The sequence below is a fragment of the Bos mutus genome, chromosome 9 (assembly GCF_027580195.1).
Source record: "Bos mutus isolate GX-2022 chromosome 9, NWIPB_WYAK_1.1, whole genome shotgun sequence".
NCBI lineage: Eukaryota > Metazoa > Chordata > Mammalia > Artiodactyla > Bovidae > Bos > Bos mutus.
This window is the reverse complement of record NC_091625.1, coordinates 42893984-42911639: the sequence shown is the minus strand read 5'-3', so window position 1 is coordinate 42911639 and position 17656 is coordinate 42893984. Positions and strand designations below refer to the sequence as shown.

General features: G+C 37.9%; 1 protein-coding gene across 1 annotated transcript in view; it reads right to left on the bottom strand.

Annotated features, from left to right (window-relative positions):
- Positions 1–17656, bottom strand: part of PDSS2 (decaprenyl diphosphate synthase subunit 2) — a 275381-nt gene that overhangs the window by 81050 nt on the left and 176675 nt on the right. Inside the window, 1 exon segment of the mRNA XM_005898195.2 lies at positions 8965–9039. Coding sequence (XP_005898257.2) covers positions 8965–9039 — 75 coding nt within the window.

Genomic DNA, 17656 nt, shown 5'->3' with positions numbered 1-17656 from the left:
GGCTCCAAGATCACTGCAGATAGTGACTGCAGCCATTAAATTAAAAGATCCTTGCTCCTTGGAAGAAAAGCTATGATCAAACTAGACAACATATTAAAAAGCAGAGACATTACTTTGCCAACAAAGGTCTGTAGAGTCAAAACTATGGTTTTTCCAATAGTCATGTATGGATGTGAGAGCTGGACCATAAAGAAGGCTGACCACCAAAGAATTGATGCTTTCAAACTGTGGTGTTGGAGAAGACTCTTGAGAGTGCTTTGGACTATAAGGAGATCCAACCAGTCCATCCTAAAGGAAAGCAGTCTTGAATATTCATTGGAAGGACTGATGGTGAAGCTGAAACTCCAATACTTTGGCCACCTGATGCGAAGAGCTGACTCATTGGAAAAGACCCTGATGCTGGGCAAGACTGAAGGCAGAAGGAAAAGGGCATGACAATGGACAAGATGATTGGATCACATCACTGACTCAATGGACATGAGTTTGGGCAAGTTCCAGGAGATGATAAAGGACAGGGAAGCCTGGCGTGCTGCAGTCCATGGGGTCACAAAGAGTCGAACATGACTGAGCAACTGAATAACAAGCCGAGTATTGCCAATGGGTGCAAAGAAACTACAAAGTGTGGGGGAAAAAAATAGCTCCTGCTCCCATCAGCTGGAGTGGGAAAACAATTCACAGGGTATCAGTAGGCTACTCTGAAGGGTTTGCCTTAGCAGCGGGAAAAATGTTAGACTAAATGTTACTCTGATCCTCTAAAAGCTTAAAGGTAGGACCTGAAAGTATCAACCTGTTTCCAGTAACTTAACTGCATTCCAGAAGAAAGTTCAGGAATATTCATAGAGACACAAAAATGTCTAGCATCAAACAATAAAATTCACAGTGTCTGGCAGCCAATCAAAAATAACCAAGCATGCAAGAAAAAACAAATGGGGAGGAAAATAGCAACACATAATGAGGAATAAAATAAGTGAATTGAAATCAACTTAGAAATGACACAGATGATAGAATTAGTAGATAGGGATAGTAAAATATTTTCCATGTGGTCTGGGAGCTACAACAAATACTGAGTATGTTAAGTAGAAGCATGGAAGAACTGGTGAACTTGAATGCATAGCAACAGAAACTATCTAAAATGAAATACAAAAAGAAAATTACAGGGGAACAAAAAAAAAATACAGTGTAGTGGACTCTGTGATAACTTCAAGCAGTCTATTACTCATGTAGCTGGAGTCCCTATGATAGAGGAGAAAGAAGGAAAGATCAAAAAATATTTTAAGATAAAATGACCAAAAATTTTCAAAATTTGATTAAAAAAAAAAATAAAGTCACCAGAACCAAGAAGCTCAAAGGACCACAGACACAAGAAACATGAAAATAAAAAGAAAAATGACACAAGGCATCATAATCCAATTGCTCAAAAACAGTGGTAAAAAGAAAATCAGAAAAACAGCCAGAGAAATTTACACATGTTATGTACAGAAAAACAAACAGCAGTTTTGGAAACAATTAAGTGAAAAGATAATGAAGCAATACCTTTAAAACACTGAAAGAAAAAAAAATTATCAATCTTGAATTCTATATCCAGTGAACGTATCTTTCAAAAGCAGTGTTGAAGTAGACTTTTTCAGACACACAAAAGAAAGAATTAATCACCAGCAGGCCTGCACTATAAGTAGTGTTAAAATACATCTTTTAGGAAGAAAAAAAAAAAAAAAAAACCACATGGAAATTGGGATCAACACAAAGAAATGAAAAGCACTGTAGATATTAACTATGTGGGTAAATATGAAAGATACTTAAATGCTTGTCTAAAGTATCATGATCTTAATATTTTTTCTGATTTTTCCCAAACAGATAAAATTTTTGTTCACATTTTCCTCCTGTTATGGTTTTCAATGGCGAAAACTTAGCTTGTTTATCTCTTTATTATATATTAGATGGTGGCATAGGCTTTTGCAAATAAGAGATAATGTACAACTTCCTAGTGGACTGAAATAGCTTATTTTCATGTTTTACTTGAAAGTTGCATAAGAATCAAAATAAGATAAACATAAAGATAAAACAAGTAAGTGGATAGAAGTTATCTTGCCCCACAAAATAATGATATTCCTCACAAAACAATAATCTACTGAAAATACAATGTGTTTAGAAAAAAAAAAAAAAGAATGGATCTTTACTATTTCAGCGATAGTGTTAAAATCAGTTGAGAATTTGATTCGCTTTAAAACCCTCTCTCGGCTTCCCTAGTGGCTCAATGGTAAAGAATCCGCCTGCAACTCAGGAGACGCAAGTTTGATCCCTGGGTTGGGAAGATCCCCTGGAGAAGGAACTGGTGACCCACTCCAGTATTCTCGTCTGGGAAATCCCATGGACAGAGGAGCCTGGCAAGCTACAGTCCATGGGGTCCCAAAAGAGTTGGACATGATTTAGTGACTAAACCTCTGAAAATAGGGAAGAAGTCTGCTGTTCCCCATTTCAACAGCAATAGAAATTGAAGACACATGCCTTGCAGAGGACCTTGATTAGATTCCTAAGGAGGGAGCAGGAGTGGATGGGAAATAAACAATAAAAAATCAGAAAAAGTCAGTGTTGGGGTTCCTAAGATCACTCCCAAGTTTGATGATTTGTTAGGAGGATACACAGGACTCAGCATATAGTTGAACTCACAGGTATGGTTTATTACACCAAAAGGATACAAAGTAAAACCAGCAAAGGAAAAAGGTGCATGAGATGAAGACTGGAGGAAACCAGGTATAAGGTGTTAAGAATTCTTCCTCTTCTGGTAGAGTCACAAAAGATGTGATTAATTACTCCAAGAATTAACACATATGAACACACACGTGAAATGCTGTCTAGCAGGTATATTCACTGGTGACTCAGTCCTCAGGGTTTTGGTTGGAGCTGGCAATGTAGGTATCCTCTGCCTAACATGTACCAAAACTCTAGACTCTCAGAAGGAAAGTAGGTGATCAACATAAACCATACTGTTGGCAGAGACTGTTTAGGTACAGTGAACTGCCCTTATCAGTTAGAGAATGGGGGAAACATTTCTAAAATCCAAGTTTCCAGATGCTAGCCAAGGGCTAACCTTACAAGCAGGTTTTTTTTAAGGACAGTAGTCCTTTTTTGCATAGGGATATATTAAAAATATTCTTACTTTTTGATTCAAGAATGTGACTTTCATTCAGAACTTTTTTAGCAAACAGTATGAAATACAGCAAAGTTATATACGCTAAAATGTTCATCATAATATCGTTTACATTAGTAAAAAAAAAAAAGGAAAGGAAACAAAGTAAGTGTCCAAAAACTGTGGAATGGTTCAGTAAATTATAGTACAGTATATGAATGAAAGTAATGAAGAAATATTAAATAGCCATTAGATATTTTGAAGACTTTTAGTAACAAAAATGACTATCCTGGGGAGTAAATCAGAATGAAAAAATTATATATACAATAATAACTCAAAAATGGGAGAAATTAAAAAAAATGGGAGGAATACAGAATGAAAGCTAGAAGGAAATACACTAGAATGTAATCATGATTCATTTCTGGGGGGTGGCTTATATAAAATAATTTTTATTTTCTTCGACCTTTTCCTGTGCTGTCAATTTTTAGTTAATGAACACGTATTTACTTTTCTAATTAGAAACTAAGTTATAATAATAACATAATTGTGTTAAAAAGATTTTAGATATAATGGCCTATGGATTCAAAGCAACTTTAGCTAATCTATAAAATATTTAGTATGCACAGTGAATAATATGAATAGAATGTTAACGAGGGAACTTTTAGCATGGCAAATGACCATTTAAAGTGTATTTTTAAATCTGATGTGCTTCTTTGTTTAATTAGTTAACAAGAAAAGAAAAAACAGGTAAATGGAAGGAAGATATAAACACTAAAAAAAGCACAATGACTAATTTTTATTGCAAGGAAGAAATGGCTCAAAAACTAGCAAAAATACAAAAATAAAAATGTTATTTGCAAAGGATAGCACAAGGATGAATTTTCTAAATAACACTGAATCCCAATTTACATACAATCTGTTAAGCATTACTAACATAAGTCACATAAATTTTCATAGTTTTAAGGAGGATTAGGTAATTACTCTACAAACTTCCAGAGAAGGTGATTTTTAACATATTTAGTTACAACTCCCCTCCATTTGTTTTAATGCATCTACTCTAGTCAGAGATACTACTCCATAGAAAGCTATTTTTATACTACCCGGCTTCTTCATCACTGCACTAAGAAAGGAGCACTAAGGAGGGAGAAAACAGACCACTATTGTATCCTCTTATCCCTGGAGAGATGAAATGGTTTGCAGCTCATTTTAAATCACAAAGCAATTCTTTTGTGTACGAATTGGCCCCAGGAGAGGAGGTTGTGCAACTCACTTTCCACATGACCTCCACTTGTGGCTGCTTCCCAATCGTGTCAGAACATGAAAACCTTGAAGGCACTCCATGTGGGGCAGTGCTCTCTCTGCCTCTGAAGTGACTCCTGGGCCAAGTTAGAAAAACCAAATTCTGAAGAGCCACTACAATGGAAAGCACACTCAGAAGGAGGGTAAAAAACCCAGAATTTTTCTGGTTAGGAAGGGAAATGTGGTTAACCTAAATTGGTCCTAGAGAGCAAATGGAGGCATCAAGAAGGACTTCTGCTTCAGTTCAACTATGCATTTTTGTTTCCGTTATAAAAAAAGAACAGCCCTTTAAATGGTTTGGCTATATTCAGAAATGTAACTGCTTAAAAAAATACTGAAGTGTCTGGGAAGGTAGCAGGGAAAGAGGACAGATGACAAAGCATTGCTAGAGTCTTCTGAGTAAAATTTACTAGATAATCAAAGTCAGCAACTGGTGCCTACTAACAGGTGGTTCATCGAAGACTTTGTTGCTACCTCTCTTCTCTTTCCCAGGAAGAAAGATTATACGGGACTTGGAGTCAAAAAAACCTGGGTTCGGATCATGTCACTGTCAAACATGTGTTAACCATTTCCAGACACTATGTTTTCCTGGCATTTGTCATCTCTGAATTTTAGGCTTTTTCCTCTATAAAATGGGTATACCAAGAAATGATACCGTTTTCATAGGTGATTATGTAGAAAGAAAGTATAAGCAAACTGTGAAGTGCTAAGCATTTATTATTGTTGTTGCTAGTAGTTCTGCCTGAAATACAGAAAGTATTTAACAGATGTTCACAAAGTTATTAATAAACTGTAGCAACTATAATGGACAAATGGTAAGAGTAAATAAGTCAAGAACCTTAAAATCAACAATAACATTTTCACTTAAAACTTAACAGATATTTAACAACAAAACATTAATATCTTATATGGAACTATTAGGTTGGTGCAAGTGTAATTGCAGTTTCGGGCCATGAATTTTGAGTCATTATAACTAGGTTCAAACACAGCTTTATTAATCAAAATAGGAACCATTACAATCAACACAATTTTGCCAACAAGAAATAACTTTGTTCCTGTAGCATAAAAATCTGTGCTTTGGGATTCGATGAACTCTTGGAAAGCAATTTCTGCTTTCTGGTTGTGGAAGCGTTTTCCCTGCAAAAAGTTGTCGAGACACACAAAGAAGTGGTAGTTGGTTGGCAAGAGGGCAGGTGAATGTGGCGGATGAGGCAAAACTTTGTGGTCCAATTTGTTCAACTTTTGAAGTGTTGAATGTGTGATGTGCGGTCAGGCGCTGTCGTGGAGAAGAACTAGGCTGATTCTGTTGACCAATGCCAGTTGCACGCATTGCAGTTTTTTGTGCATCTCATCGATTTGCTGAGCATACTTCTCAGATGTAATGGTGTCTCCAAGATTCAGATAGCTATAGTGGATCAGACAGGCAGCAGACCATCAAATAGTGACCATGAACTTTTTTTGATGCAAGTTTGGCTTTGGGAGGTGCTTTGGAGCTTCTTCTCGGTCCAACCACTGAGCTGGTCGTTACTGGTTGTCATATAAAATCCACTTTTCTTTGCACATCACAATCCGATCAAGAAATGGTTCGTTGTTGTTGTGTAAAATAAGAAAATATGACACTTCAAAAGAACAACTTTTTTGATTTGCAGTCAGTTCATGAGCTACCCACTTACGGAGCTTTTTCACTTTTCCAATTTGCTTCAAATGCCGAATGATCATAGAATGGCGTACGTAGAGTTCTTTGGCTACTTCTCATGTAGTTGTAAGAGAATCAGCTTCAACGATCGCTCTCAGTTGGTTGTTGTCAACTTCCAAAGGCTGGCTACTGCGCTCCTCATCTTCAAAGCTCTTGTCTCCTTTGCAAAACTTCTTGAACCTCCAGTGCACTGTATGTTCATTAGCAGTTCCTGGACCAAATGTGCTGAAGTGAAGTGAAGTCACTCAGTCATGTCCAACTCTTCGCAACCCCATGGACTGCAGCCTCCCAGGCTCCTCTGTCCATGGGATTTTCCAGGCAACAGTACTGGAGTGGGTTGCCATTTCCTTCTCCAGGGGATCTTCCCGACTCAGGGATTGAACCCAGGTCTCCTGCATTGCAGGCAGATGCTTTACCCTCTAAGCCACCAAGGAAGCTGCAAATGATCTCTGCTGCTTTACAACCAAGCCATTTGGAATTCAAATAAGAAAACTGCTAGAATTTGCTTTTTGTCTAACATCATTTCCACAGTCTAAAATAAATATAAAATAAGTAGCAAGTAATAAGTCATTAGCAAAAAATATAAAGCAAGAAATGTACATTAAAATGATGTATAACATGAGTGAGTGAGTGAAAGTTGCTCAGTCATGTCTGACTCTTTGTGATCCCATGGACTATACAGCCCATGGAATTCTCTAGGCCAGAATACTGGAGTGGGTAGCCGTTCCCTACTCCAGGGGTTTTTCCAAACCCAGGAATCGAACCCAGGTCTCCTGCATTACAGGCGGATTCTTTACCAGCTGAGCCACTAGGGAAGCCCGATATATAACATAATCACATTTATTTAAGAACGTATTCAATAACAAACAGCAAATTTTGACAATGCAAAAACCATAAATAGTTTTGCACCAACCTAATAACACCTCCATCCATGGAATTATCTAGGCAGGCAGACGCTTTACCATCTGAGCCACCAGGGAATCCCAATAAACACCTAAGAAATATCCCAGGGGAAAAACAATGCTGCCAGAAGCATGCATGCGCACTCAGTCATGTCTGACTCTTTGTGACCCCATGGACTGCAGCCCGCCAGGCTCCTCTGTCTATGGAATTTTCCAGGCAAGAATAATGGAGTCGGTTGCCATTTCCTTCTCCAAAACTGCCAGAAGAGGTCACTGCAATCATCATATATGGTGGGATCTCAGGTATGGCAGAGGCATGCTTGCAGATCAGGTTTCATCAAGGTACAGGATGAGAGGTTAAGAGCTGAGTTCTTAAGTTCAAATCTCAACTGGCAAGTTGTATGACTATGGGTACATTAATCTTTTCTAAGCCTCAGTTTTCACAGATGTAAAATGGGCAGAGCAGTAGTCTCTGCTAGCAGGATTACTGTGAAGACTTCAAGGAAGACACTCATGAATTACTTACCATAGTGTTATGTGCTTGTTGTTGTTTAGTTGCTAACTTGTGTTGGACCCTGTTCGACCCTGTGGATTGAAGCCTGCCAGGGTCCTCTGTCCATGGGATTTCCCAAGCAAGATTGCTAGAGTGGGCTGCTATTTCCTTCTCCAGGGGATCTTCCCAACCCAGGGCTCAATCCCAGGTCTCCTGCATTGGCAGGTGGATGCTTTACCACTGAGCCACCAGGGATGCCCATTATGTGCTTACCTACCATCATCTTCCTCATACTTTATGTGAGGTGTCTTTTTATGAGTGGAACTAGACCAGGTCCTCCATTTACAAACTGCTATTTACCCTCAGCCGTGGCAGAGAACCATGGTATGTTTTTGAAAAACACAGCCAATGGGGTCTACTGTGGTCATATATCCTGCCAGTCACCACACAGCACTATGCTACGTAGCTGAAGTTAAGATATGCCTGCCAGGAACTGTGTTCCCTGAACCAAATGTTAGCAGATGTTCAAGGTACCGTTCTTCATATTTCACTAACCACTCTCTGAGCCATCCAGAATCCCTGGGTTATACTTTTAAATTTAAAATTTCATATCCAGGTTGCTCATGCCCTATGTTTCACTTCCAGTAAAATTTATCTTTCTTTTTTTTCAAATGGAAATGTCAAAAAGCTTAAGATGTGCATACATGCATATTTTTCCTAATTTTAGTGAGTGGAATCTTGCTAATGCAGAAAGCTAAAGAAGTTAGAATAATGAAACACTAATAAAGGAGTCCCTTATAATAGCATATAACATGTTAAATGATGGTGGTGGTCAATGAAGCAATTGCTTCATATTCAATATCCTGCTGAAATGAAATAACTGCATTTTAAGGAAATAAAACATAACCCTTTTTGAGATGTCCTGCTAAATGAGTCAAAAAACCTTAATTCTAGATCTATAAAATTAATCAAAATAATCCAACTGTGCAATCACTCTACATCTTATCATAGAGAATCTAATAGTGCAGTAAATTCTAGATCTTGGATATAAAAGACATTCCTCCCTTATGCCCCCAACAGGTCACCTTCTTGGGATCACATCCACACTTTTGGGACACGGAAAGCCTCTTCTTCCGAGGAAAGCCTGGGTTCAGCACCTCACCATGAGCTGCTTCTCCAGCCTGTCTGCCTTATTGACAGTGCTACCTGCCAGCCAGAAGCATCCTGGTGTCTACTGGGCTGCTGCAGACGGAGCAGACTGTGAATCCAGCCAGAGGATAAGAGGTTGTTTTAATTGGCTAAATCTGCTATGTACTAAGCGTATGGCCATGAATTTGTAGCCAAAACACTAATCTAAACACAAAACAAGAATGACATTTTCGCTCAATTCTAGTTCTGCCATGAGGGTTTTTAATCTAACATTTTATAATGAGTACCAAATCCTTACCTTTGCTAAAGTAGAATTTTCATAGTATACTCCTTGTACCAAATCCATAAGAGCACTTGCTAAAAGTTCCACAACCTAAAAAACAAGAAAACAAGAAAAAAATCAGAAGAATTTAAAAAATGTATCCCCATTTTTACCTCAGACTGCCTCAGGAGGCTCAGTTGCAAGGGAGTATTGTGTTTGATAGAAAAAAAAGGGGGGATTATGCACAAAAATCCTGGCAAATGGCATTGTCCACCTGGATATTAGAGCTGTGATCCAATTTTTCCAGTCACAATTCAAACAAAAAAAAAAATCTTACAAGCATAGCATTTAACTAATATGTGAAAAACCAGTAACAGTCATATTGAACATAAGTTTAAATTTCAGATAATGAATAAAATCTGAACCCAATTTATTTTCTGAATGTTTGTTTCTGTCAGGTGGATACTTTTTCAATATCGCCATTCTGGGAGCCATCACAATGCCAATTTTCATACTTAACACAGAAAGAAAAGCAAAAGCAAAAGAACAGTTAACCTTTCTAATGTGTTCATTCTGTTGCACTAAAAATGTGCTGTGGATATATTTGGTATAGGGCCTTTGGGTCAAATGTACTACAACACTGAAAATTTTAATAGAACTGTAATAGTAAAATTGTATTCATCTAACCTGTATTATTTTCAAGGCTTAGACTATTTAAAAAATCAAACAAAATCAAAAGCTTTGAACTTGTTCCAGAATGAAAAACAAGCAGAAAACAGAAATGGTCTCCTTGGAACTACTGTACAATTTAGAGTTGTTTGCATAAACCATAATTCAAGAGGATAAAATAGTGGTATTTATTATAATGTTCAATGCAGTCATTTCAAACAACAATTCTCAAGGAAACCCTATCTGTTTCTTACCAAGTCTTATTATCTTGTATATTTAGCTCTCTATGTTATGCAGTCTTATATCAAATTCCCACTCTTGGCTTCCTAAAATTTAGCTTAGTTCTGATTGAATTAAAGGATTTTGTTTCAGCTTTTATCATTCTTGTAATTGAAGACATTATTAAGCCAAAGGATACAGACTCAAACAACAAGTTACTTCAACCTCAGGTACCTTGGATTTAATAAACATTTTCTTAGAGGTAAATGACATTAATTTGTAGAAAGGTATGCTTTAAAATTTTAACACATAAGCATTTATCTCCAAATTTATATTTACATTCATCCTGCATAACACACACAAGGCTGCTGATATGGAAATTTTGCTGATTAAAGGGATATTTTTTTTCTAGCTCTGCAGATGGGTTAATTTGTAAGACCTATACAAAGTCTTTTTTTTTTTTTTCATCGCATTGCCCTTTAGGTAACCAAATACTTAAGAAATATTGTAGCAATATAAGCTGCAGAGGAACTACAAGGACAATGATCCTACAGTGTTACCAGATGTGTTGAGTTATTTAAGTGGGGAAAAGAGAAAAATGAATGGATTTTTTTTCCCCCTGAAGGTATCAGATAAGCTCTGCTCTCAAATCCAGGAGGATAGAGTATCGCCAATAGGTCTATGAAAGACTGTAACTAAATGCACAGCATCAGATTGGATTACAGTTTACACAAGCAACATCCCAAGGTCCCTCTGATGGCTGGACACATAATACAGATCAATCAGTCACTAAGAATGTTATGGTTTTGAAACAGTTTGAGGTCTGAGATCAGCACTGGTAAAGTGAAGAGGGATTTACAAAAAGAAACTCCGACACTAATTTTAACAGTGGACTTGGGTTTTGGATAACCAGAATTGTGTTCCCTTACTTTCTGAAATTCCAGACCAGGAAGAAGCAACAAAAACATTTTATTTTCTGATTCTTTTTCTGTTAATGCAATTAGCAAATATACCTGTATTTACAAATTTATAATTTATAAGTGACCTGTACTTCCAAATGACCATCCTTGCTTAAGCAGAATATAATACCTCCATTGCCAACAACAGCCATCAAAGAAAAAACTTTGGACTCGCTTTGGTTAACAAGTCCAGGAAGGTAGGAGAGTATAAAAAGCAGAATAGCCTAAGGGAGCTGCTTGTGTCCCAGACAAAAGTGACTTATCCAGCACACACTTAAGTATCTTTCCACTGTTTGAAATGTTTACTTTTAAAATTATACCCCAAAAAGATGTGTACCATTCTCCTTTAGAACCACAAATATTTCTAGGAAGATGATAGGGCTATCAGCCCGTATATATGTTAATAAGAACATTTAATGATCCGATCTTTTTTGTTCATTACATGGCTTACTACTATAGGCATTCACCTGTTTAGATATTTACTGTACTTAAATATAAGAAGGCACCGGGGGCTTCTCTGGTGGCTCAGTGGTAAAGAATCCACCTGCCAATACAGGAGACATGGGTTCAATCCCTGATCTGGGAAGATCCCAAACGCCATGCAGCAACTAAGCCCACGTGCCACAACTATTGAGCCTGTGCTCTAACCCAGGAGCCGCAACTACTGAGCCCAGGCACCACAACTACTGAAGCCCATGCTCTGCAACGAGAAGCCACTGACCATGCAGCAGCAAAGACATAGCACAGCAGTAAGTAAGTAATTTTTTAAAAAGGCACTTGCTTAATGAGCTCTCCCCTCCATCCCCAATTCCTGCCTCAGATTCTTGAGGAATGATTTGTTTAGGCAACCTATCTAAAATTTACAGTAGCAAGGATAATGATAGCCAGAGAAGAACCTATAGCCTAACTGCCACACTTCGGTGCTTTAGATAGAAGTGACCCTGAGAAGGATTCAAGGACTACTGTTCCAAGCCCTTGGGCAGAGGAGGATAGGCGGGGCAAGCAAATACTTTCTATTAGAAAAAGATAGGCTAAAAAGACCCCCGAAGTTAGCCACCCTCAGAAGCCCAACAGATTAGAGAGCTGTAATGAAATAAAGCAAAACACTACAAGGGAGAAGATCTAAATTTTACTGCAAGGCGTTAACTACCAATTTCATTGTGAGATTTGGGGCAAATCAATTATTTCTCTGAATCTTGGTTTTCCTCAACTATTAAATGGGAAGGCAGTTGCAAAGCATAATTCCTTGAAGTTTCTTCCAGTTCTAAAATCCTGAGTTAAAAAATAAATAAATAAATAAATAAAATCCTGAGTTTAGAAATGCAAATCTTAGTATTTATAATTAAGAAATTAATTTGAAAACTGCTTTTTTTGTAAACTGATGAGACATCTTTGCTCATGATATTATTTTTAATCTGTTCTCTTCACATGGACCTTTCCCTCCAACTAAACTTTAATGATCACTTTCTTTGTGAAACTTTTTGTACACAATCCCTCTTGGTTCCAATATCTGAAATTATAATGAAACTATTTCTATTTTTTAAACCACTTTAAGTCATTTCCATTTCTTAAACTATAATGACTGGCAGCCCACTCCACCAACTGGCAAAGAAGTCCTAGTTGGGTCAATTAAAGGTCACACTGCTAAATTCTGGTCTTGAAGGGCTCTAATACTTGGAAATAACTCATATATATTGAATTCAGAACAATAACAGGTTTAAGTGCAAAGTTGCAACAAACAATAACGGCATAATTGACCATATTGCTTCCTTCCTTCTCTAATGAGTAAGTATGTAGAGCACTTAGAAGGGAATCTGGAACATAGTCTCAGGGAGTGTACAATATAAGTTAGACAGATGAAAGGCACAGCATGGAAACCAAGATTAAAGTGTGTCCAGATATTTGGGAAGAAAGTGGGTTTTAATTCAACAACTGAACACATGAAAAGACTATTTTAACCAAAATCAGAGGTCTCTAACACTGACTTACAGTTTTTTGAATCACTATTTCAGATTATATGACTGTCATTATCAATAATATAAAGTTTATTTTATAATAAACTTTAGAGAGTTTACTACTGCCTACAGAGTAATCAAACAGGAAACATGTTTCTTCATTTCTACATTTCTAGAGGTTGTGAGAACAGCAGAATAGCTTACCTGTACAGGCAGATGCAAAACTGCTTTTTGCACAAAAATGGATTGTGTCATGTGTTTAAGTCTGACTCTGCGGCAATGTCATACACTATCTCCAATCTTCTAAGTAACGCCTTAGATCTCAGTGAGCCAGAAGTCGTAACCATTCCCCATGTCAGTGTTATGAGCTGGTTTCTCCTGCCACCTTGTTTTTGGCTACCAGGGAGAAGGCTGCATAAGAAATGAAGTGGACATCAAATTGCTGTTCTCAAGCAAAATGTTGATCTTTTCCCATTTTAATCACTATTCTCTCACCGAAGATTAAAGATTAGGTATTTTTTAGATGCAGCTGAACCTTAGCACAATTACAGATCCGATATAAGTGATCTTTGGAATGGCTTTGTTAAATGGTTAATTCACGGGACAAATTTTACCAGTTGCAGGGGAATATGTCATTGCTTCATTCTTTATCTTTTGGCAAGGATAACCACAATTCAACAATTTTTTCAACTGAAAAACTAAAGTGTTGTGATTATTATGCCCTAAGCTATAATAAAATTGTCATCTTAAAAATTAGAAATTGAGAGAAGTAGGAGGTGGCATCCTCACTCACTGCTCTACAAAGATGTCGGTAACATATTCTTAAGGAAAAGAAAAAGAAAAGCTGGTTACAAAATAGAATAACATGACAGGTATTCTTTTTAAAAAAATCAGCTCAATCAATGTTTATGTATGCTGAGAAAAGTCTGATACAACAAAATAATAATAATAATAATGTAATCTGTAAGTGGTAAGAGTCTAGATGTTTTTAATTAAATTTTTTTCAACTTTTCTAATTTGCTTAAATTTATAATCACTTACTATATAATGTATTACATATTCTCCCCCTTTATATATCTTACCTTTATAATCAGATACAACAGAAAACCTACTTCTAAGGCAGAGGGCAGGAGGAAGCACACCCTGCTTTAGCCTCAGAAAGGCTTCAAGCAAAGCTGTGTCCACAAATTGATTTATGGAATATAGCAACAGAAAGTCCCTGGATTCGCAAAAATAAGATCAGGAACTGGTAATAAGCATTCTGTGCAGACAACTTGTGCCCTTCTCAATAAATGTGATTCAGGAGTACTGTCAGTTAGCATTTGACAGATGGAACAGACTCAACAGAGTTGTAGATGTTTCACTAGTAAACCAGACCACTTTGGTTTCAGCAAAGGAGTGCCTATTCTAAATTTAAAGTAAAATGCAACCACATCTTTGGAAAAATGTTAATTCTAAACTGATGTGGCTCAACTGAAACTTAAGCCATCATAAGCTATCTGAGTTTATATAAGAAGGTGGTATAATTGTATTTTAATTCACTTTAAAAAGGTCGCTATGTACTTAATCTGCCTGGTATATTAAAACTGTGGAGACTATTTATAATAGTCTTATAATCTATTTATAATCTTTATAATTTATAAAGATTTTATACCTTTCAAAAATTTGCACTGGAAGGTTATTTTAATGATTTTTTTTTACTACAGTTTGGAATGACAGGACAATGTATGATCCATCATGCTATCTGGGAAGCAAAAGAACACACAGCCCCTCAGCCTTTAGTACTCTTAACAGCTGCTAGCAAAGGAAACAGTCATGTGTGTGCATGCATCTGCCGTGCTCATGGCATTAATTATGCACAAATTTATTGCATTCCTCCCCCAGCCCCTAGGAACAAATAGCAAAGCATGAAGCGGTAGCAAAGGTAAAACACCCTTGAGGGAGAATTAATTCTTGGGAGGAACAAAAGATGGACTTGGTGCAAATACGTCCTTTTCAAAGAGCTTTGGCATTTGAAGGGATATTGTCAAGAATTTTTTTTTAAGCCACAGAAATTATATTTTCAGTGAAAACATTTTACAGAAAAATACTTTTATAGGTAAAGGATGCCAAATAGCCTGCTAACAGTAATCAGAGCCACTAGCTTCACACTTCTATTCCTCTACATTCAAATGGAGCACAAAGTATTTGAGAGATGCTTTTAAAGATGAAAGATTTACTTATATCACCAAGGTAAAGTACAGGAGGACTGGTAAAGGATGAGCGCTCTCCCATAGAGGCCAGTAATATCTAACATTTGTAAAGCACTTCATCATTTACAAACTGGGTGTAAGCAAACTATCTGGTTCCAGGTGGATTCAGTCCTCAGTACCTGGCCAGAGCTTCCAGGCTGGCAGCTTCAGTGGAGAAGCAATCTCTGAAGAACATGGGGAGCAGCAGCAGTGGCCAAATATAGGGTGAATCTGCTCACTCACCACCTGGGCACAAACCACCCAGATGAGCCCTAATCTGTATGCTGATTAGTATAAATGAGTGGCTTTAATAAGCCATTGATGAAGGCTATGAAAGAACGGTTCTCTCCACTCCTTCCTACCAGACAAGGACCAGGTTTAATGAAGACAATGATAAAAAGTCTGTTGTAGCAAACACACCACTAACTCACAGGAGTTCTGGAAGAAGCTTCTAACTCGGCTTTTTGAAGGGAGTCTTTTCAATGCTGCCAAATGTGTAAGGCCGTGCTTATTTGTGGGAGGGATGGCAATCTGTTCAAGTGAGCTGGAAGTTCTTTCTGGCTAAGGGGGAAGAGCAGAGAGAGAAATGGCACTACCAGTAGGACAGGTGCAGCAAAAACTAAGCAAATTGATAATCTTAATTTTTAATTTAGAACAGCTGATACATTGGTTTATAAACTCTAACTACTGGTAACATTTGTCAAAAGGGTTCATGAAAATTCAGTGAACTACAGAAAAGTAAAAAATCACAGCTGATAAAACAAATAGTCCACAAGTTCAGGAAAATGGCTTGCATATAAAGTTTGAAATTTAATATTACATTGGGTAGTGCACTCATTTCAAAAACATGTGTTGATAGCCTACTATGTACCTGGTACTGTATTAGTGAGAGAAGTGATGGCCATACAGAGAAAAAGGCCATTTATTTGTCTTTGATCACCTAGAAGGATAATACACAGATGAGCTGCATGACCTTGGGCCAGTGCATCACTTCTTAGGGGCTCAGTTTGCTTATCTAGGTAAGAGGTAACTGTATCAACAGTAAGCCCCAGGATCAGAAATACCTAAATGTGCACCTATACTGTGCACATTTGTAAGGAACGTCAATTACAATGTGCAATTGTATGTGTGTTAGTCACTCAGTTGTGTCCGACTCTTTGTGACCCCATGCACTGTAGCCCACCAGGCTCCTCTGTCCATGGGATTTTCTAGGCAGCAATACTGGAGTGGGTTGCCATCCCCTTCTCCAGGGGATCTTCCTGACCCAGGGATTGAACCCGGGTCTCCTGCATTGCAGGAGGTTTCCTTACGGTCTGAGCCACCAGGGAGGCCTGTGCAGTAAGTTATAGCCAATTAGCCAAAAATGTGGATTTCTTTTATTAGCAATACAAAAGTAATTCAAAAGTTGCTTACTTTTTGAATGAGGGTGTATGATTGGCTGTGTTTGTCACTGAGCAGTGACAAATATCATTTATTTAAACAATAATTCAGTTCAGTGGCTCAGTCGTGTCCGACTCTTTGCAACCCCATGAATCATAGCATGCCAGGCCTCCCTGTCCATCACCAACTCCCGGAGTTCACCCAAACTCATGTGCATCGAGTCGGTGATGCCATCCAGCCATCTCATCCTCTGTCGTCCCCTTCTCCTCCTGCCTCCAATCCCTCCCAGCATCAGGGTCTTTTCCAATGAGTCAACTCTTCACATGAGGTGGCCAAAGTATTGGAGTTTCAGCCTCAGCATCAGTCCTTCCAATGAACACCCAGGACTGGTCTCCTCTAGGATGGACTAGTTTGATCTGCTTGCAGTCCAAGGGACTCTCAAGAGTCTTCTCCAGTACCACAGTTCAAAAGCATCAATTCTTCGGCGCTCAGCTTTCTTCACAGTCCAACTCTCACATCCATACATGACCACTGGAAAAACCATAGCCTTGACTAGACGGACCTTTGTTGGCAAAGTAATGTCTCTGCTTTTGAATATGCTATCTAGGTTGGTCATAACTTTCCTTCCAAATAATTAGGTTCCTGAAAAAGTGGCGGGTAATTTAAAATGCTGACATCAAGATCAAACTTTTCAGAAGAAATAAAGAAAAAGGAGATGCTTTTGCATATTCATTGGAAGGACTGATGCTGAAACTGAAGCTCCAATACTTTGTCCACCTAATGCGAAGAGTCGATTCATTAGAAAAGACTCTGATGCCAGGAAAGACTGAGGGCAGGAAGAGAAGGGGATGATAGAGGATAAGATGGTTGGAGAGCATCATCGACTCAATGGACATGAGTTTTAGCAAACTCCGGGAGATAGTGAGGACAGGGAAGCCTGGTGTGCTGCAGCCCATGTGGTGCAGAGTCAGACATGACTGAGCGACTAATAACAACAACATACCTTGTTATGACTGGACTTTCTCTGAAGAAAATAATGTCTGCCATTTCAGTGATCTGCACACTTTTCCCCATGTGGCCAATAACCTACATTTTGCTTTCACTGCTTCTTCATTTGAGGGCCCTCTCAGTGATGTTAAGTGGTGTTTTCCAAGTATGATTTTATTGAAAAGTTAATTCCACTTTTGAGAAGTTCACAGTGTGACTCTTCAGAACACCAGAATCATAGTAGAGTATTTCATGCAACTGAGGATGCTGCTGGCTAGGACACTGCCTGGTAGTACTGGATTTCAAAATTTTTAAATGGTAACCCAGA